The 21,677-nt window shown below is 49.1% G+C and overlaps 1 protein-coding gene across 1 annotated transcript in view; it reads right to left on the reverse strand.

Annotated features, from left to right (window-relative positions):
• Nucleotides 1–80: 80 nt before the first annotated feature.
• LRRK1 (leucine rich repeat kinase 1) overlaps nucleotides 81–21,677 on the reverse strand; it is a 74,352-nt gene continuing 52,755 nt past the window's right edge. The window contains exons 22-34 of the mRNA XM_041469129.1: nucleotides 21,145–21,308; nucleotides 19,852–19,991; nucleotides 18,130–18,379; nucleotides 16,529–16,695; nucleotides 15,252–15,449; nucleotides 14,315–14,592; nucleotides 13,936–14,130; nucleotides 13,007–13,158; nucleotides 11,309–11,426; nucleotides 9,908–10,024; nucleotides 4,003–4,838; nucleotides 3,338–3,439; nucleotides 81–1,499 (exon numbers count right to left, since the gene is read on the reverse strand). Of these exons, the coding sequence (XP_041325063.1) occupies nucleotides 1,322–1,499; nucleotides 3,338–3,439; nucleotides 4,003–4,838; nucleotides 9,908–10,024; nucleotides 11,309–11,426; nucleotides 13,007–13,158; nucleotides 13,936–14,130; nucleotides 14,315–14,592; nucleotides 15,252–15,449; nucleotides 16,529–16,695; nucleotides 18,130–18,379; nucleotides 19,852–19,991; nucleotides 21,145–21,308 (2,895 nt within the window). The 3' untranslated portion in view covers nucleotides 81–1,321. The remainder of the gene's footprint in view (nucleotides 1,500–3,337; nucleotides 3,440–4,002; nucleotides 4,839–9,907; nucleotides 10,025–11,308; nucleotides 11,427–13,006; nucleotides 13,159–13,935; nucleotides 14,131–14,314; nucleotides 14,593–15,251; nucleotides 15,450–16,528; nucleotides 16,696–18,129; nucleotides 18,380–19,851; nucleotides 19,992–21,144; nucleotides 21,309–21,677) is intronic.

A 21,677-nucleotide genomic window follows, 5' to 3' on the forward strand; every position in this document is an offset into this window, starting at 1 on the left:
ACCAGCACTTGAACCACGCTGCAGCCCCCAAACACCCAGTGCCAGTTGGGTTTCCAATAAAAACCACCAATGCAGTGTCATCCTGGGAAGGAATCGGTTTATTTTAAGATACATTCTGTTTCTGAAGAAGGATATTTTAGCAGCCTGCAACAGAAATGTGAACCAGAGGGTTAACCTGCCCATTCGGCCTTGGCCAGCCTTGCCGATGCTCACACGAGATTCTTGGGATTAAAAAAAAAAATAAAAGAAAGGTCCAAAATTCAAACTGTACATCTTTATACAGGGTGCTTAGCTGGGGGCACTTTTTACACTGCTGTACATGCTTGGGGTAATTAAGTGCAATTGGATTTAGAGCCAATACAGCATCCCAGGCCACTAATGAAGATAAAATACAAGCTGTGGTGGGCAGAAGCTGCACAGATACACAGGCAAACTGAGCTTATTGTGTTCCTGCTGCTCCAGAGTGCATTTCCCAAGAGAAACAGGAGTGGAGCAGAGACAGCTTATAAACCTTTCTGGTCAGGGGCTCCCTTCTTTTCCATCAGGAATATCTGTCACACCCACAGTGGCTTTGTTTTCCATCAGCTCCATTGACAAGGCAGCAGTGCCATGAGCCAGCTCCCTCACTCCTGGTGCAGCGTTCCTGGCAGGTTGTTTTGGGCTCCCTCACAGCAACACTGCACCACTACAGCTTTTAGGAACCAGAAATGCAGTGGCCAGCCACAGCTTCTCGCTGGTTCCTACACCAGGGTGCCTCTACACAAGAACCACACCTGAAGCAGGACACACACCCTAAGTAAAGGAGTTGCAGGGGGGCGGGAAGCTGCCCCACAATGCAGGGTTTCTAGCAGATGCATTCCTCCTGGGAACAGGGTGAATCAGCCCACGGTGCCCACGCTGCCGGCCAGCAGGCAGCCGGGACTGGAACGTGCTCAGACACCCAGGGCAGAGCCCACGGAGCTCTCCTGGCTGACACACACAACAACAGCAACAGCAGCAGCAGCCAGGGCATGCTGAAGGTGAGGAAGGAATTCAAAACGAGGAAGAACAAACTGGAAAATGGGGGACGAGCAGAACTGCAGCCACCTTTGCTCTCAACAGTGCAGGGGAGCATGTGATGGAGCAGGGAGCCGAGAGCTGGCCCAGCTCCCAGCCCTGTCCCAGTGGCTTCTTCATTCCCCAAAAGCCCTGGTGGGGCTCTGGGAACCCCACGGTGCTCTCTAGCAGCAAACCAGACACACAGCCCCCCCATGAGCCCTGGTGGGGGCCGTGTCTCCGAGCCCAGGACGCTCCCGCTGTCTCGGCCGCAGCGCCACGGGCACTACCTCCTCTTGCGCATGCAGGTCTCCAGCCTGCCCAGCTCCTCGTAGGCCTGGTAGAAAATGTCAAAGTCTCTGGCACTCCAGCCCCTCCAGACAGCCAGGCACCGCTCCATGTTGTCATTCTCAAAGCAGCACACCACCGTGTCCTTCGCCACGAGAGCCGCGTCCACCAGCGTCCTGGGGAAGGGAGCAGAGAGCAGGGAAGGGAATTACAGGGAAGGGAATTACAGGGAAGGATGCTACAGGGAAGGCATTACAGGGAAGGATGTTATAGGGAAGGATGTTATAGGGAAGGGCATTATAGGGAAGGGCAGCTCTGTGAGTGCAGCGCTGGCTCATGAGCTTCTCTTCCTGCTACACAAGCTTTTTATAAGCTGCAAATCCTTCAGCAAGGAGAATGTAACAAAGAGAGGGATCAGAAACTGTGTCATAGCAAAACCAAGCAGCTCAGTGACATGGGAAAAGGTTTTTAAAGGGATTCAGGTGTCTAAATATGCAGGTGGGGGCTTAAGTCTGCCATGGCATTTGAAGTTGCTGCTAATCTCCTGATTTGCTAAATCCACAGACTCTTGTTCCTGCTGCCAGCTGGGCATTTTCAGAACAGCTCCATCATAACAAGCTGACAGGCTGCCGAGAGCCTGGAATAAAGGATGGAAGTGGCATGGAGCCTGCCTGTGTCAGCCCAGGCTCTGAGCCCTGAGCCCAGAGCAGCAGGCACAGCTGTGGCAGCACTCAGGGATCCGTGTGGTCCGTGTTGTACGTCCTTCCCTTCATGGTCTCTGTTGAAGCTGGCCCTGCAGGTACCTCAGAGGGAGGTGGCCGGGCAGACAATGACACTTATCCCTTGCAGGGTCCAAGGAACAGGAGTCCAGCCCTCACTGGGCTCCTTCTACCACTCCCACAGCAGATGGGGAAGGTTGATCCCAAAGTGTTTCCCCAGAAAGGTGCCCAGCTGGGAGCACTGGCCACAGGACTGTCCTTGGAAGCTGGTTTTTATTACAAACTGCCCCTACAAAGCCCCCTCCCTGCTCTGCTCTGCCATTTGAGCAGCCCCTTCCCATTCCTCCCCTCTGCTCTTTATCCTGCTGCTCAAACAGGGAGGGTCAATGGCCATGGTGCCTGGTCCAGCCAGGCAGCAGGGCAGGACAGGTGTGAGATGTGGTATCACTTTGCCTGAACTCCACACTCAATCTGAGTTTAGCAAAACCAACCTAAGAGTACCTGTGACCAATAAAGAGAATTCTCTCCTCCCAGCTAACTGATAAAGACACTCAGCTCAGAGCAGAGGGAATGGCAGGAGCCTTTGATCTCCTGTTGTTTACCTGGTGGTAATAAATGATAATTTATAATCCTTAGCACTGCTTAACCTGCATTTGTTTGGACATAAATAGTACAATCCCAGACCGGTATTTAAGTGATCAGCAGGAACACCCCCACCCCTCCAGCAGCTATTTATTTCCTTGACTCTCCTTCACTGTATGAAACATTTTAAATTAACGTATATAACTGCTCTCCCCTGTGCTCCAGGAGCCGTCCCCCGGCCTGTCACTGCCCACAGCACAAAGGTGCTCATTTAGAGCCAGAACATCAACCTGACCCACGTGAATGCAGCCACAGACAAGCGCCGTGCTCTGCATAAATACACCTCTTGTTCCGAGCGCGGGGCCGAGTCTGCCAAGCTGCTCTGACCTTCTGCCAGGTGCCCTCAGAGCAAAGGGAGCCAGCACCAGGCAGGATCAGGCCAACTCCATCACATTGTGCACGGTGCTGTCTGTGTCATTATGGGGTGTTCAGTCCCTGTGGGTTTTGGAGACCAGGCTGTAGTCACAGAGCCTTCTCCTCGCTGTCTGCCGCGCTCTAAGCGTGCACACGCCTTGATGTGCAACCAGCAACTGTGTCCTCCCACTGGGAACACCTCAGAAGCTGCTGGAAGCCAAGAGGAAGTTCCCAAGAGCCCTGAGAGCCTGCAGAGCTCCCCTGTGCCCCCGGACACTGGTGTGCCCAGCCAGCCTCACCCGTAGGGAGCCAGCTCCCCCGCCTTCAGCACCGCGATCACTCTGCCCCGCTGGGTGCCCGATTCCTTCTCCAGCCCGATAACGATGATGTCCCCTCCTCTCCTGGAAGAGAAACGAGGGAGATGTCACATCCTTTGCACTGGGGATGCTGTATCTGAGGAAGATCCATGCTGGATATCCATCCTCTGCTCCATGCCCACCTGCAGCCACGGGAAGGGGGCACTGTGATGCCACGGGGGCATCCTGAATCCACTGCAGTGAGATCTGTGACAAGCCAACTCAGCTTCCCAGAGGTTCCCATCAGCTCCACAGGAGGCAGCAGGACTTGCCAGGGCTGTGTCCAAACAAGGAGGCTGCCTGCTGCTCTTTGTTTCCTCACTAGTTGGGGAAACACAGCTTGGAGTCTGACCACCCCCTTCTCATTCTGCTGAAACCAACTCAGCAAGGCCTTCCACGTGGCCACTCCGCTCAACACTGCATACTTTTAAAAGGCGTAGAAAATCCATGTTCCATTATACTGGGAATAGAATTTCTTAATGGTAACTTGACTTTCTAGCCAGGTGAATCATACTGGGAATGCAAAAGCTGCTGAATTAGCCTGAGTTAATCTCATGTTCAGCCAGGAGGGATTCTGGCTAAGTTGCCTGGGTAAGTGACCCACTTACCTGGGGATCCAGATGAGGTCTTTCACGGGAAGAATCTTGACTGCTTGGAGATGCTCCGTGTTCTCACCCGCAGGCGAAGCATCGTGATCCAGGGAAGCCTTCAGCTCGTGGAATTTCTCAGACTCCTCAAAATCCATGGAGAAGGGTGCACTGGAAGAGCTCATGGGCGAGCTGGGCAGGCTGGAGGGGCAGCGGGTCACGGCGGCGGGAGGCGAGGAGGAGAAGGAAGACACAGAGCAGTAATCTGTGAGCGAGTCCTGGTGGTTCAGGATCTGGGTGCCCACGTCCGGGCTGTACACGATGCTCACGTCCCCCGGAGGGCTGTTCTCCACCGCCCCGTGGCTGATGGGGGCCGTGGCCGGGATGGCAGCCAAGGGCTGCTGGATGGTGAACATGTCCCTGAGGGGGCTGCAGTCCCCGCAGAAGTAGCGTGCGCAGAGCTGGTAGCTGCTGGCGTGGTACATCACCAGGAAGTTGCTTTGGCTGTCCAGACACCAGAGCACCTCCTCGCCGTGGCACTCGGAGTTGCAGGCGATGGATGCGATGACGGAGGGCGGGCTGAAGGGCTCCAGCCTCCTGCTGATGTCCATGGAGGCGCAGTCGATGACGAGCAGCCCGGGGCCGTTGCTGTACCACACCTCGGCCCCGCTGTTGGTGACCTCCATGGCCCTCACCGGGTACGGGTTCTGCCGCGGGTCGCTGTCGGGGATGTTGAATTTGGACCTGTTGGCTGTGTGGGAGCACAGGTAGGAGCAGTTGTCCCCTGGCAGGCCCTGGGACACTGAGAACACGGCTACCAGTCCATCTGACAAGCCAGCCAGCACCACATATGAGTTCTGCAAGGAAGAGAGAAAAATTTCATGGAATTATAGAATGGTTGGGTTGGAAGGAACCTAAAAGATCATCTCATTCCACCCCTCTGCCATAGGCAGGGACACTTTCCACTAGGCTGCTCCAAGCCCCATTCAACGTGGCCCTGAACACTTCCAGGGATTGGGAGTCCACAAACTCTCTGTGCCAGGACCTTACCATCCTCATAGCAAAGAACTTTTTCCTATTTCTTTACTTCTCTATAATAGAAGAGCTTTCATTCCCAGAAGCCCTGCCTGCTTCTCACATTCTGCAAGAACGCCAGTAACTTACTCCAGAACAGCGATAACACAACATAAAGAGGAGCCATTCCCTAGAAGCTGATGCAGAGCCACGTTCCTTTCACCCAGTATTACCTCTCTCTTTACTGGCAAGGGCGGACAGACACACCTGGCAGTCTGCCCTGAAGGTTGACAAATTCAAGCTGGAGTATGTTCAGAGACAGCCATCATGATCCCAGGAATCCAGCTGTAGAAACCCGGCTCACTTCCAAAAAGGAGTAAAGCTATTACTATCAATGTAGGTAGGAGAGGAATGGAAGAAATGCAGTAAAAATGGAAAGAGGGAGCCAATAGTCTCAGAAACAAGAGCAGCAGTTCAGCAAAGCACACGCCAAGTGCCACGAACAACCTTCTCAGAAACAAGAGCATCCAGTGACTGCTCCACATCCAGAGTCTGCTGCTCTGAGAGCTCTGCCCCTCTCAGGGATGTGCTCTGGGTCTGGGATCCCTGGCAGCTCAGACAGCCCAGCTGAGGGCACAGAAGCAGCAGCAGTTCAGCAAAGCACACGCCAAGTGCCACGAACAATTCTGCAGGTGAGTAAAAACCTGTCCCTAAATGCACAGATGTGCTGGACACAGCTCCAGCTCCATGGCCATGCATCCCTCGTGTCCCAGGAGCAGGAGCTGCTGAGAAGGCCATGGCTCAGCAACTCCTCCAGCTCATCCCAGCGGGGCAAAATGCTGTTAAACAGGCTGGGAAATTGATCTCTTGGGAACAAAACTTCCCGTGACCTTGGGCCTCTACCAGAAACTCCCCCATCTGTGAAGCAGATAAAACAATACTTACCTCAAAGGCCTTTCTATTTCCTCCCTGCGGAGCAATAAATTCTAAAAAAAGACCATTTTACCCAGGACTTCTTTGCTGCCTGGACTAAGCACAGCTAACCAAACAGAACCAGGCAGAGCAGCACAGAGCTGACACAACCTCCCCAGCCTCTCCACAGTGCCTGCCTTTGGCATGCCCAGGAGCCAGGGAGATGGGCTGAGGGCCCAGAGTCACCCTTTGCTGGGAGGGCAAAAATTAAATTAAGGCATCCCTGTGCCCTTCCAGGGATCTTGATTCTGCCAGGCCTGGACAATAGTTCTCAGGCTGTAAATCCACAGAAAAATCAGTATGCTGACTTGCCCCAGCTATTGAGGGGCAGGTAGTGCAGGGTAAGTGTTATTTAATTGACAGCTCTGCTTGCAAGCTCATTTTGAGTCCTGGACAAAGAGACACTCTCTGCTCACCAAGTATGAGTAAAACCACGAGAGCACTGAGCCCCTATGAGTAATCCAAATCACAGCAGAATTTTACTGTAATGGGAAAAACTAGGAAAGCAAGTGGAAAGTTGTGAAATGGGGCTTGGACTAACTCAGTCCAGTCCCAATTCTCTAACCACTAATTAAAAGAAACCCCAACGACCTGCAGTGCTCAGTGCCACGTTCCTGCTGCCATGTGGATCTGGTGCAAAGGCTCCTGGAAGTGGCTTTGCCAAGGAGTTGCATCAGTAGGTTGGATCATGGCACAATGCTTTGCACAAGCTGGGTTTTGGGTTACTTTTTCTTTGGAACGGAGTTCAATTACTTAAAACTGAATAAAACAAAGCAGAACAGCACACATTTCTCTGGTAAAAAATGGTCCAACTTTTTCAGTCTGAAGGACCCCGTGCAAGAGGCATTTCTTACTAGAAATGGAAAATTTAAATTGAAATGGGAACATCAGACATTAACTGTAATGTGGGTATGTCAACCTAAACTGCTCCTAGTGACACAGGACACTATCAAAATCTTCAGAGATTATAATTTTGTCTCATTTGATTTGATAACACTGGATTATCCAAGCATAGTCTTCACAAAAAATTATTTTGAATTCCTTGATTAGTGTCAGCTACTACAGAACACAATCCCTATTCCCTTTTGGGTTCCACAGGCCAAATTTCCCTGGCACTGAGCAGTCAGCACCATAACCAGGCAGAGGTGGGTCACTGACTCCCTCCTGGTGTTATCAGTAATACCAATGCCAAATCCTGGCCTGTCTGGGATGGAACAATGGTGGAAGCAAATTCGGAAGGTATTTTTTCCACTGGGGTATTTATTGCTTTCTGTCTTCGCTATCAGGACCTGTTTCTATCCAACCATTGCTGTTATCTCTCAGAGAGGTAAGAAACAAGGAGCAGGAATCCAAATGCTGAGAAATGCCCTTACCCTGCCATCCCTCACGTGACTGAGCTGAGGGAGTGACCAATTCTGCAGAAGACCACGTCAAAAACCACCTCCCCACAGATGCCATAATTAATTCTTGCCAGATTTTATCCAGTGCTGGTGAGGCAAAACCCCCCTGGATCAGGGTATTCCAGCAGCCACCGAAGGCAGGCAGGGCTGCAGCCTCCAGAAACCTTAAGTAACTTTCTCAGAATTCATTTTCAACATTTGGGCTCCACGAGGAGCCAACAAAAACACACAGCAACAAAACTGCATTTGAAGGCCCCGTGCTGCCAGCAGCCCCGCCGTGCCAGGAGGAAGGCCCCGCGCGGGGCCGTGCCGCGCCGCGATGCGCGGGGATGAGCCGGCTCCAGACGTCCTGTCCCACTGCCAGCAGGTCAGCAGGAATGGCAAAAAATCCTACACCAGGGCCTGGTCGCCTCCTCCTCCTCCTCTTGTCCCCACTGGGTCTGGCACTGCTGGCTGCAGCCTTTAAATGCAGCTTTTGTTCCCACGTGTTCCAGGTTTCTGTGCGGGGCCAAAGATTTGCACCCATTCAGGTTTCTCTCTCCCTCCACATCTCTTCGTAAGAAAGCTGCAAACCAAGGCAGAACGTGTCTTGGTTTGCCCTATTTAACCTGCTCATTTGCTAATTTGTTTTCTTTTTTTCTTCTGAAAATTGTATTGTTTACTAAAAAGAATCATCCTGGTGACAAAAAGCATGCAACAAAAAGCTTAAATTGTACAAGACTTTTCCTTGGCGGGTGAGTTTCAGATTCTGGGCCCCTCTTGCCTGCTTTCAAATTTCCATGATGCTTCCTTTGGATGAGAAACCAAGTTTTGGAAACTATTTCTTTTGGATCAGCCTTCCCAAGGCAGTCGTAAAGAATTCCCCTTCCCAGCAACATCCCTCGGCAATTCTCTGACTAAAAGTTACCTCACATCTCACCAGCTAAAGGCTTTCTTCCCAGGCAGATGCAATTCTCTTCTCCACTGGACAGCAGTGACTGTGATAACTCTGACAGAGCTTGCTGGCCAGGCAATGAGTGTGACAAGTGTAAGCTTTCCACACAGGTTTTTTGGAAGAACTGGCTGGTTTAGTTCTTGCCAGCCTGGTCTGCACATCCCCAGGCTGCTGCTCTGGCCATTTCACTGCCAAACTCATTCATAGAAAGGAGAGAGGAAAAAGTAAGTCCAATAAACTAAGAAGGAGTGAGCTGAAGGGAGGTGGATTTCTGGAAGGTTGGGTAGGGTCGGGGGAGGAAGGGAGGTGTCTAGACTCAATATTGCTATTGTAGGGCCTGGCATTATTTATGACATTTTCTAGGCAAGCCACAAACTGGAAATAGAAACCAGGAGACATAAAGCCACTCGTAACCCCTGAGGAATGGCTTTGCAAGCTGTGTGACAGCGGAAAAGCTGAAAGCAAAAGGCTCCTTCGACTGTCCTGGATGGAACCTCAGCCAGCATGAAAAAGAAATTTGCCCTACACATCAGAAATGAAACTCCACGGCAGACAAACACTGCAGGTCTGGGAGCCAAGGGAAGCCAAGAGATGCAGAGAAATCCAGCCCTGTGCCAGCTTTACATCAGTGCCCTACTTCAGCCCTACTTACACCATGTTTGGAAGTGCAGCAGCACACCTTACACAAACCATCAGCCTCAGACTCAGCCCATGCAGCAATCCCAGCAGAAGAGCCAGAAATGGACAGTGGCTCAGGACAGGCCTGGTACAAACCAGCAGCTCTGAGAGCTGCCCTGAGCTGAGCTCTCAGACACATCCCAGTCTGCTGGCATTTGCAAAGACTACACAGCTACCAGTAATGTTGGAACATAATTACATGTTTTCACTTGAGGTGGCTGCAAGCAAACCGAAGGTAATTTAGATGGAAAACAGTTTTTATACATCTCCCAAGGCTTGCCCACAACAGGCACCCAGGTCAGATTTCTCCTGCCAGAAATGGGATGGTGGCAACTGCAGGGCTAGGCAGAAAACATACAACTTGTTTTAATGCCCATAAGAGTAATTATCCGTGGTACCCATAAGAGCATCACCCAAACCAGCTGTATTATCAAAGTGTTCTCATTCAAAACCAAAACAGGAGTGTGGCTGAGCCCAGATAACATTTAAGGATGACTGAGCACACAAATGACAGCACACAGCCCAGGCATACAGTGGGTTTAAGAGGCTGGATGTGCCCATGTCCTGCATTAGCACTTAACAAATCTCCATTCTAATTATTGTTTCATGTCTTCTCCACTTTGCTTGATCAGCCTAAACCTTGTGTTCCAGTGAAGTGGAAACACAGCTGGAACACTTCCTTGCTGAGGAATTTGATCTGTTTTGACTGTTTTCCCAGCAGGTTTGGAAGTGCCAGCTTTGGTCCCCTGACTCAGGTTCTTGCCCATACCTCTGTCCTCTGGCAGAGGCAGAAAGACCTGGAAACCTTCTCCTTGCAGTGCCAAAATGTTCCTGGGCATTGCAAAGTCCTTCAGCACCAGCTGAGAGTGGCAGCTTGGCCCAGCAGCACAGTCTCACTACTGTCCTTTTCCTCTGGGTTGTTCCTTACCCTTTTGACAAGAGGAATCACCAGGAAGCAGCTCACAGTGGCAGGAGTGTCTAAACCCTTCAGTGGAGTCTTCAAGGGACACATGCCCTGCAATCCATACACAGAAATCTTCTGGTCCTGTGAAAGAGCACACAAAACTCTATAAATGCAAACCACCTCCTTGCTTTCCATGTCTTGATACCTGAGCAAGATCTAATTGGTTCCAAAACTGGGTTTTATTTGTATTTTTTGATACCCAGAGAGTAAATTTCTGTTTTTCATGGAGAACCTTTGGCATGTGGGTAGAAAGCAGGTGCTGCCTTCCCCAGAATGAGCTGTGGACAATATAAGCATTATCCAAAAGTCACCAAAAATCACCAGTGTAGGGATTTTATCACCACATCCGAAAGCAGCATCTGACAGCCCTGAGTGCAAAAATCCCAAACAACAATTGAAGCAGGTTGTATGTTATTTTGGATTAATCTGTCCATTTAAGGAACATTACATTTTATGTGGAATCACACCTGTCCCACACCTCCTAAATCTACTAGACTGACCAAGAGCACCCAGTCTGGGAACCAGCAAACTTTTCATTCTGATCCAAGAGGTGGAAATACAACACTTTAAGATCTTTGAATTTTAATTTTTCTATACTTATTATTATGAAAAAAAAGAGTATTTGAGCTTTTTCTCTATTATAGCTTATTCTCTATTTGAGAACAGAAAAAGTCAAAATATCTTATTTTCTTATGGGGAGAAATAAATTCTATACTCACAGCATCCATGCCAGGGCAGAGTGAAATAGCCAACACAAATTATTTACTTAGCAAGTGTGGCCCTTTTTTCTCCCACTCTAAAACACTGAACTTCAGGTACATTTAATTTTTTTTGCCTGTTTTTTCTTTGTTTTGTGTGAAATGATTGTGTCAGAGCTGGCTGACACTTAACAGCCCTTTTTGACGGGTGGGAAGGAGCTCTGGGGGATAAATCAGCCATGCTCTGTCACTCTTATCTTTTTAGCTGCAATTTTCCACGGCAAACACAGAACTCGGGTACCCATTTCCCACCAACCTTCAAATCCCTCAGGCCTCTTTCAAAACCCCACCCTTAAATGCATGTTTTCTGTCCCTGCCTCCCTTTATCACCACAGACAAGGACATTTCCCAGATGCATCCCTGGGCACAGATTGCTCCAGCCCCGTTTCCCCTCGGGAAGCCGAGGTTCCCACGGTCGCTGCCGGCTCTGGGAGGCACAGTCTGGAGCTGTGTGTCAGGTAGAAACAAAACACCTGGAGACAGCAGATGCAAAGTCACTGCTCACCTGAGACACCCTTTGTCTCACACACTCTTGGCTTTACTAATTTAACAGGCCCTTTCTCTTCGTTAGTGTCCCCCCTCTCGAGGGGGCACAGGCAATGCTCACCTCCGTGGCTGCCCACAGGGCATTCTGAAATTTGAGTTGGCAGCACAGCTTCATTCCTGGGCAGCTCATCCTCTGCACTTCCATGACTCCTTTCTCCAGGTTCACCACCGTGTAGTTCCTGAAAGAAGCAAGCAAGAATTTCAGCAGCCAACATTCCTCCTGTACGGGGCCGAGGGACTTGTGGCACTTGTGGCCAAGCCATGACACAACTGCCCAGATGGGGATGATGCTGCAAGGATCTACACCCTTCCAAACTGTATTTGGAATTCCTCATTTGAAGGAAAAGAAAGATGTGCCATGGCTCTTCCTCAGGGGCAGGTGTGCAATTGCTTCTGTGAAGATTTACACACAGCTCCCTGACTTTGCACAGGGTTAGGAGGACGTATGTGGTCTGTTCCTGGAATTGAGCTGTGGGACAAACAGATCCAGCTGAACAGCAGTAATTAGTAGCTGGGAAGTGTCAGCCCATCTTGCCCATTAGGTTCTCAAGGGAATAGCTGCTCTCCAAATTCACTGCCTCCCTAGTATCCGGCTTCATTATTATTCCAGTACATAAACAGAGGAGCATGATTCTACAGAGCAAAGATCTGTAACCTAATAAAATGATTTATAAATATGACTAATTAGTAGGTTTTTGTAGCTAAAAGGATTTTGTTTGTTTGGGGAAGTTTATTGGGTTTGGATGCTTGAACAATAACTGGATATTCACAACCACATCTGTGAGTCCCAGATGTTTTACCAACTGTGGCACAAGCAATTACACATCCTGAAATCTGTCACATATGAGTAAACTTGTTATTCAGCAGTCTCCAGCAAGTGGACTGTCCAGTCACGAAGCAGATTCACTGAGATATATTGCTGTGAATATTTGGACAACATCCATATATTCAAAGTACATCTGGAGTGCCATGTGCTTCACCAGTTCAGCAGGAAAAGTCACACTGCCTGCACTGAACAACTGACCAGGGACCACAAGAGGCAAAGCAAATAGTTCAGCAACAAATCACGTGCATTCCCCATTAGCTTAATTGTTACAAATAATGAACACATTAATATAAAATTCAGATCAGTTTGTGAATGTTTCCAAATAAGACTGAGGCTATAAAATTCAGCAGCATCCATAAAAATGAACCTAACTAGCTGCAGGTCACATGTGGCTGAGCAAAATGCCATCACCTCAGTCACAATTTAATAACATTTTAAGCACATGCCTTCAGTCCAGAACACATTTTACTGGCAGTGCACACTTGGATGCACACACAGCTCCAGGCATGTGGTTAACTCCCGATGATTGCAATAGGATTTAAGCATGTGCTTAATTGCTTTGCAGAAGAGAGATGGAACTGCAGCCTCAATTAGGAAAGGTTTAGTGTTAAATGGCCTCATTAGGAAAGGCAGAACACGTCTGTTCTCATGTGCAAATGCTTCATCCTGTGTGTGTGAATCATTACACTGCCCTAATCTTCTCCCCATATTAACTGAAGCAGAGTTAAGCTCATTAAATATCCTTTATAAAGCAACCACTGTTCCCAATTAAAAGAGTTTGGGAAAACAGTGTTCACTGTATTCTTGGCGTTCATCCAAGTTCACTTTCACCTTCTTTACCTCCCTCCCAGAGGCAGAAGCAAAGATGCTGAAGGATTTTTTACTTAAAAAGGAAAAAGAAAAAAAAGGCATTGCTAATGTGAGCTGTCTCACCTGGTGTCCTCCTTCCCATCCCAGAACACCACCGTGTACTCCTGCCCCGGGGAGCAGAAGAAGGAAGACTGCTTCCCACAGGGCAGCAGGTACATAAACGTTGCAAAGGTTGGATCTTTCATCTGCCCCACCACAGAGATGGCCAGGGGACGCTGAGGGGGGAAGGCAAAGAGAAAGACGTGTCACACAAGATGAAGCAGGAGAACCATAATAAACAGGAGGCTCAACAAGGCCAAGCACAAAGTCCTGCACCTGGATTGGGTCAATCCCAAGCACAAGCACAGGCTGGGTGTCCCTGGAACTGGATTATATTTAAGGTTCCTTCCAACCCAAGCCATTTTCTGATTCTATGATTATTTATTAAAGCTTGGTCTGTCATTCTCTTACACATTTTACTGATTAATTTCTTCAGGCTTACGAATTTTGGGAGCTGACCCATTGCATGACCAGTGTAGAGATGTTTGAGAGTCAGGCTGACATTTGTTTGAAAGACAACAGCTCTGAAATACCAACTGAAATTAATGAAGAATGTAATGCAGCATAATCCTTTTCTTGCACTTTGAAACTTTTTCTTCCTCATACCTCCTTTTATAATCTTGGGGATTTTGAAGTCTTTGCAGTCACACTCACAGCATGACACTAGAGCTGTTTCTAGAAATTATGGGCAATGTCTTGCCCTGGTGAAATCAGCAGCCTAACTGCCATCAACATCAAGGGACCTTCAAGCCACCACAGATGTCTTAGGCCACAAATCTGTCATCATTTCATTCATAAAACTCTCATTTAAGTCAACAGAAATTCTGGGTCAAATCAGCAGGAGGGGTAAATGGGCAATGGAGCTGTTGTGCTGCACCAGGAGCAAGCTCAGCCCTCCTGCACGAGAAGGGAAGTTGGGTCAGAGAACAGGGCTCAGGAGGGTGGTGTTGTACCTTTTCTGGCTTAGTGTCCCAACACTCCATCATGAGTGCCTGCATCCTGTAGAGCTGCACCTCCTCGGGCTGCCCCAGCACAGGACGGATCCCTTTGGACAGTTTCTTTGCAATCTGGAGCTGGTGGTGTCCCAGCACAGGCCGCTGCCCGGACAGCAGCTCGTACAGAACCATCCCATAGGAGAACATGTCCACCTAGAGCCAGAAACAGAGGGAAAATCAGGGCAGGGCTCTGTTGGTGAGTGGAGAGGAGAGCAAGGCAGGCCCCAGTGGGAAAACCAGCGCCAGCTCCCACGCACGGAGAAGGGAACTGAGCCACGGGACGGTGCCAGCCTCCCAGTGCCAGCACAGGGCTGCCCCACAGCCTCCCCCTGGTCACCTTCTCGTCGTAGACGATGCGGGGCCGGATCTCGGGGGCCTGGTAGCCCGGCGTGCCCTCCACGCCCAGCGCGCCCTCGTGGAACGACTGCCGCGAGATGCCGTAGTCGGAGAGCTTGATGTTGATGTGCTCCCTGACGTCCAGGGACCACACCAAGATGTTGTCCGACTTGAGGTCGCAGAAGATGATGTTCTTCTTGTGCAGGTAGGCCAGGCCTGTGGCGATCTGGTAGGCTATTTTGTGTGTCAGCATGTGTCCCAGCGGCACAAAGGAGGACCCTGGCACAAAGGAACAGCGCGTCTCCAGCTCCTGTCATTGCCATAACTGCTGCTTCTTCCCCCTCTCTCCTTCTCTTTTTAACTCCAGAGCAATAACTGACAACCTTCTGAAACATCACTCAAAGCCACCATTTGAAACGACACTGTTTATGTTACTGTACGTGTCTGACAGTCTTATTAGATTCTTTTTTTAAACCCTTGCACTTCTAGGCCACTAAATCTTCTGGTGAAAATTAGTGTTTGACTGAAAGTTGACATGAAGCCAAGGTGCCAAGAGGGTCAGATGGCCTCAACTTATCTTGGAATTAGTGTTGTTCATTTGACAATGACAGCAATACAGATAATTATGAGATAATTTAGAGTACCAGACACCCATATGCAGGGGAAAAAACACAGCACTATCCACACAGCACTGAAGAGAGATACACTCCATATTAATTTGTAGAGAAATTGAAAATCCAGGTCTCCAAAGTAGCTTTGACAATCCCGACCATCAATTTTTACTAGGTTCTCAAAAGCACAATAAAAGAACAATTCCAATCCTCCCACTTCCCTTAGTCTGGAAAAAAAATAAAATCCCCTCCAGCAAATCAAACAGTAATTTAAACACCACTGAGCATTTGTCAGTGGGAGAGGGGAGGGGGAGAGGCTGGCTGTACCTTTGGAGTTCTCAGCCAGGACAGTGGTGAGGCTGCCCAGCGGGGCCAGCTCCAGGGCGAAGCAGAGCGGGTGGATGCTGATGCCGATGAGCGACACGATGCAGGGGTGCTGCAGGGAGTGCAGCATGCTGGCCTCCTGACGGAACTCTGAGAAGTTCTTCATGGCATCCATGGCCCGCAGGTGCTTCAGCATGGTATCTGGCAAGACACACAACCCGCCCTTCTCACTGCCCAGCTCAGGAAACGAGTCACAAACTCTGGGAGGTGATCACCGAGCGAGGGCTGCAGGAGGAAGGCAGCTGGTGGGATTATGTCAACAGCAAGGCTTTAAGGTGAATCCTTATGCTGATGCATGAGACACTAGGAGACACTGGCTATAAGCAGGATCTGTCTGGTGCTTCAGGAAGCAAGAGCTCCCTTGGTCCTTAAACACCAGGCTCAGGTGTGTCTGGCACACGCTGCTCTCACACATCCCCTGGGTGACTTTGGAAAACCCGTGCTGTGCTTCTCCCAGCAGGGACTCTGTAGATGGCACACTGAAGACCCTTGGCTGGAAGGGCTCTTCCCTACAGTTTCCCAGCTTCCCTGCCAGAAGAGACACCCATCACAGTAATGGTCCTGCTGCCACAGCACACCACAGGCTGCTCAGGCAGGTCAGCTCTTCCCGAAGGCGATTTGTCACTGGGACAGCAGCTGGCCTCCTCCACAGCTCAGGGATTCAGCACATCCTCCCCTGACAAAAATGAGGAATGTGAGGCACTTTCCCCTTTTGTCTGTCCATGGACTGAGGCTCTGCTGGAAAGCTGGGCTCCACAGGAGCCCATTCCTGCCTGGAGAAGCTGGTGGGCTCAGAAGGATTCCCAGTTTCATTTCTCCAGCTGCTGGCACAGAGGGGGTAAAACACTAATTCAGAGGTGGAGACTCACAAGTCCTCAGTGCAAACCCACACTTCTCATGGCCAAACAGTGTGGGAACAGGAGCTGAAATCTCACCTCCCTTCCCAATCAAGGGCTCTGCCTTGGCACCCTATAAATCCAACCTGTGATCTGCAGGATCACACATGGCAGCCCCTGCTGAGCCAGTGACCTTCATCACTACAAATGCTCGTGAAGAACTCAGATGCATCCTCCTCCTCCACTGAAACCTACCAGTTTTGCTATCTATTTCCATGCTGTGTTTAATCAGGTGCTGTCAGCACTTTGCAGACTCTTTGGCATTAGCTTGGGATCCCAGATTGCAGATTCCCAGATTCCTGACACCAAATCTGTGCACTGTACCTGCAGCTGAAGTGGGAGAACCCTTGCATTTTTTAATCTGAAATCTCTTCACAGCCACTGGTTTTCCTTGGTATCGTGCCCGATATATAACAGTTCCACTTCCACCCTGGCCAAGAACGTTGTTTTCATTTTCACTGCATTCCAGTTTGCTATTTTCCAGGAACAGTCTGCCAAACAGAAATAGGGGGTTTTTAATTAAAGTTTCAAAGACACGGTCAATTAATGTTTTTAATGTGATTTCCATTTTTACAAAAGCCTAATAGGTTCTTGCCTTACTTACCAAGAGGACTAGATCACCTGAACTACCTTGGTCATCTCAGTGCTCCATACTGGCTCACACTGTACAACAGATTTCTCACAGAAAATAGTAATTTGAGCAAAAAAGCACAAAAGGCTTTTTACTAATTTATCCCATAAGAATCAAACAGATCTGGAAAGCACATAAGCTCCTTTTCCAAGCAGATGACACAGGTACTGATACTTGTACTATTTATCTGTATTAATTACTTTTTTTTTTTTTTTTTGCTTCATTTACCTCCTGTTCCTCTTTTTTCCACGGAGGCAGGACAGGATGTTCATGAACAGCCCCACACTCTGAAACCTGATTATTCAAATCAGCTTAGTGTTCCCAGGCTGCAATTCATCATTTCCCCACTCTCCCAGAGACTACTTTTACAGCTGTTCACACTTCAAACATCTCCACTCGCCTTGCACCTGCCAAATAAATCTGCAGGAGATAACAATGTGAGGAGGGCTGGTGTGATGAGCTGATGGGGTGTTTGCCCAGGAAAATGACCCCAACAAAGCAACAGGGGCCAGTGAGAGTACAGAGAGCTCTGACAGCAGCCAACAGGACAGTCTGGTCCAGAGGTCCCATGATTCTGCACTGGGCACTCAGAGGTCTGAGAGAGCAGGAGCCACAGGGGACGTTGCTCTCCTGTCCTGCCTGCTCTCAGGTCTCCTGCTCTGCACACCAAGTAATGAGGGGTGTAAGACTGAGACCATCTGGGAATGTAGTTAAGCAGCTTAAAGATTTGGCAGTGCTGCAGTGGGTAGGGAAGAGCTCCTTCAGCTGTTCAGGGCTGCCACACACCCAACACGTCCAGCAGCCCTCAGCCGAGCAGGAGCCCCAGCTCAGTGTGAGTCCCCCTGTGGTGTCCATAAACTCACTCACCTACAGGCCCCTACAAAATTAGGGCCATTTCAGTGCCAATTTTGTGATGCAGCAGCACTTCCTTTTTGTTTTGCCACATTAAAATCTCCTTTTGTGGGATCCCAGAAAGGCTCCAACTACAGAAAGTCCTGGCCAGAGTTCTGGGCAATGCGGGACAGCTGTGGCTTTAAAAAGGGACTTTCACACTGCACCACAGTGATCTCAAAGGACCCCTGGTGTGATGACTCGGTCAGCACACAGATACTGTCTAAGCAAGCTGCTGAACACCAGGGGTGCAGCTCAGGATGAACTGCCAGAGCACGGATTGAGAGCAGATGGATTTGTTTCCTGTGGTCAGCACATCTCTCCAGCAGAGGCGACTCAGGAAAAGTGCCCGGCCAAATCACGCAGGTACACTGAAACTCAACCGAAGGCTATCACATGTTACCTGGCAGGAAAATCAGTCATGAAAAGCTCTGGGACCAGCTCTTGGAGCGACACGGGGATGTCAGGGTGGTTGGGACACGTGATGTAGTCCAGCTCGATGGCAGTCAGGACGCAATCCTCCATGTTGAAGTACTGCGCGTCCTCCGCCCTCTCACCGCCCTCGCGCTGCTCCGGCCTGGCAGCTGCACAGATGTGGCAGGGCACATACTGCTCCATCAGCAGCGTGCCGTCGCTCTCCGTGGCTGTGAGGGCTTCAGAGAGAGCAAACAAACAGGAAACAACGTCACCACGCCAGCTGAGAGGGAACAACAGCTCCGAGTGCATTCCAGTGTCCGCAGCACGACCTGGATCCGCGGGCTGGAAGTGGTCACGCTCACGCAGAGCAGCTTGCTGCAGGGTACTGACTGGAATAGAAAATAGCTTTGCAAAGTAGATATGGACAGTGCTGGGGAGACAAGGCTGTGGACATAACCCAACACTCACCCTGCTCTGGTCACAGGTAATGCACAGGCTTGAGAGGGAGATGTACTCAGGAGCAGCAAAAACTGGAAGTATGTGAATAAAGCAGTGGAGAGACACTTCTGCTTGCTGGCTGTCTCTGCCTCTGCCCAGACTGCAAACTGCCAGATGAGGTGGGAATGGGGCTGGGAGCAGGCTGGCAGGCACAGCACACTGAGCTCGTGCCAGATGGCTTGAGGTGGGAATGGGGCTGGGAGCAGGCTGGCAGGCACAGCACACTGAGCTCAGCACTCACCTGCAGCACCCAGGCTGGGAACACAGGTCCTGTGGGCTCCCCCATGGGCAACGTGTTCAGCCCCTCCAGGACAAACGTGGGTTCTACCATGACTAAGCCTTTGGGAGGCTCACACCTCTCCCATAACTACAGAGAGATTTTGTGGTGACAGGCTCTGTTAAATGCCCACAATTAGGCAGGGTGAACACAGGCTGCAGCCTTTGAAGTCGTGGCTCTTCTCAAGCTTCACTGATTAACTTTAGCATTATTTTAATCCAAAGACAAATAAAATGTTCTTTTATCTTCAGAACATGTAGAACGTGAGTCTGTGAGAGTGCACCACTGTTTCCTCTACAGAGCCTCCAATTAAGAGGCTTTGGCACTGCTTTCCACACCAGGGTAGGACGACAAAGAGCACTTCAGATTTTGTTTTGGTTTCAAACAAAGTGTATTGGGGTTGCAAAGAGCCTGCTGGGTAACAGCAGGATCTGTGCTGAGCACAGGAAAAGCAGCTGCAGGAGTCAAGGAAGTTACCTTGGCATGGAGTCCTTGGTACCATATTCACTCAAGCCTCTCACATCAGAATTTTGTAACTCACAGAAAGTTACAAATGATGGGCAAATCTTCCTCCCAGCTGCTGCCAAATTGAGTTCAATGAACAGCACCAAGCAATTTGGGCCAAATCCTGCCCCTGCTACGAGCACTGGATGAGACTCTTGAACTGCAGGACCTGTTTGAACTGCAATGTTTCACCTGTGCTGCTGTGACAGACAGACTGGAAGACACAATGTCTAGACCAAAGGGTGTTGGCAACTAATCTTGATCTGTCTGCAGGTTTATGAGCTTTTATCAAATATTATTGGCTTGAGACTGTCAGAGCCTGAGGGGTCTTCAATTAACACACAATATTGTGCACCTGGAGAGCTCTATCAAAGAACTCTCTGTTGAAAAGACATAACACTGCACAGAAAATTAGAGTTGTTCTCTTACCAGGGAACCACTGGTCTATCAAAGAGTTGACATGATCCGTGATGAATGCCATGGCTGAAAAGTCTCTCACTTCTGACTGGGAAATTATTTTAATTCCACCACTTTTTTTCTTTTTCCAGTTCACATCAGAAGACTCAACGCTGTGTGAGAAAGCCAAAAGACAGACCTGTGAAGCTTTTCTGAAGTATCAGTGTCAACAAACTTTCTTTCTGGCAGGAAACCTGAGTTACATAATAACACACAGTTGATGAGTCATCGAAACACAAAGCAATTTAACTTCGAGGGTGATTTTCAACTCAGTCTGTTCTGAAAATGATTTTCAGAAGAGAATTCCACAGAAATGCCAGTTCCTCACAAAGGGTAAGTGCTACAGAAGGTCAGGCCTAGGGAAAACTGCAGCCTAAGCAAGCTGAGTATGACAGAGAGCTTTGACAGAAATGCCCTACACAGAATGATGGAAGGTTGGGAGTTGTAAAATCAGTAATAAAATTCCAGTGGAATAATAATGGTATTTCCAGAAACTGTTAGGAAAAGTTTATGAACATCATTTTTGCACAATTCCCATGAAAATGTAACTCCCTGAAACACATGGGGAGCAAAGAGCATGACCACTACCACAGTCCAGAATTCAGGATTCCAGCCTGTGGTTTGCAGTGTCTGGGTTCAAGTCTCTACTGAGCTTGGAAACTTGGGAAGGTCACTGTTTCCTTCTGGCCTCCAACCATGCAACAGCACCAATGGTTCCTCCCTGTCTTGCCAGGGACTGAAGGAGCAAAAGTCTTAAATGTCTGCATTTGTGAAACAACATGGACAGGAGGTTTTCCCCAGGCTTGCAGCCAGCAGACATTCTGCCTTGGCCAGGTTGAGGCACTTGTCCACAGTCCCTGCTGCACAGAAGCACCTCCATTGACCTGGATTACTGCCACGCAGTGGTGAAGTTTTAGGATTCAGTGGAAAACTCATTGAGGTAAGGAAATCTTTGCATGTGAAAATGCACAATTTTAAGCTGCCAGAGCCCCACTCTGAATTTCACTTTCTGTTCTCAGGCCTCTTTCAATTTGTGGCTGCAACAGCAGATAAGGTTGATACATTCAGACGTGCCAAATAATCAGTTATTTGTCATTTTTGTCAGCAGTTGTTACCAGATGAGTTACGTCCATTAGAAGAGCCTCCTCTTCTCCTGATGAGTGAGCACACAGCCTGGGTCAGGCCCATTCATCTCCATTCAGCTGATGTGTCTCATACACTCTATCAGTCCCCTGTCACACATGCTGCATTATGAACACAAATTACCTAAGATAGCCTCCATCAAAGGTAACGAACAGACCTTCCTGCCAGTAAACCGTGTGAGTCCTTTTGACTCGGAACGTGCTGCAGCGGTTCCTTTGGGTGCCTGTGAAGCTGTAGATGGTCACCTTTTTGTTTCTTGTCTTGGTGTTCTTCTTGTTTTCAAAGAGCTGAAACAAGCAGAAAAGCATGAAAATTGTGCTGAAGTTTCCCATAAGGATGTTTTAATCAGGCAAGAAAGTGATTTCTTTTTTTGGCTTTCACAGGTGCTGTTGTACCTTTTCCAGTAAAAGTGACTTGCGCTCATATAAAATTTTGCGATGGAATGGAAATACACGTGGTAAAATTGATTTTTCCACAGTGGAAATCTTTTTCATGCCACTCAAAAAAGAACAATTTCATATCAGTGCACAAAGCTAATTCTGTAACTGTGACATTTGCAGTATTTATTCTGCATTCACAAAAGTCTTATAAACCTAAAGCACGAAATGTTCTAGTGAATGATGAAGTCTGCCCTCAATGCAGAGAGTTAACTTTTC

Source organism: Pyrgilauda ruficollis, unplaced genomic scaffold (assembly GCF_017590135.1).
Source record: "Pyrgilauda ruficollis isolate IOZ18807 unplaced genomic scaffold, ASM1759013v1 scaffold23, whole genome shotgun sequence".
In the NCBI taxonomy this organism is placed as follows: domain Eukaryota; kingdom Metazoa; phylum Chordata; class Aves; order Passeriformes; family Passeridae; genus Pyrgilauda; species Pyrgilauda ruficollis.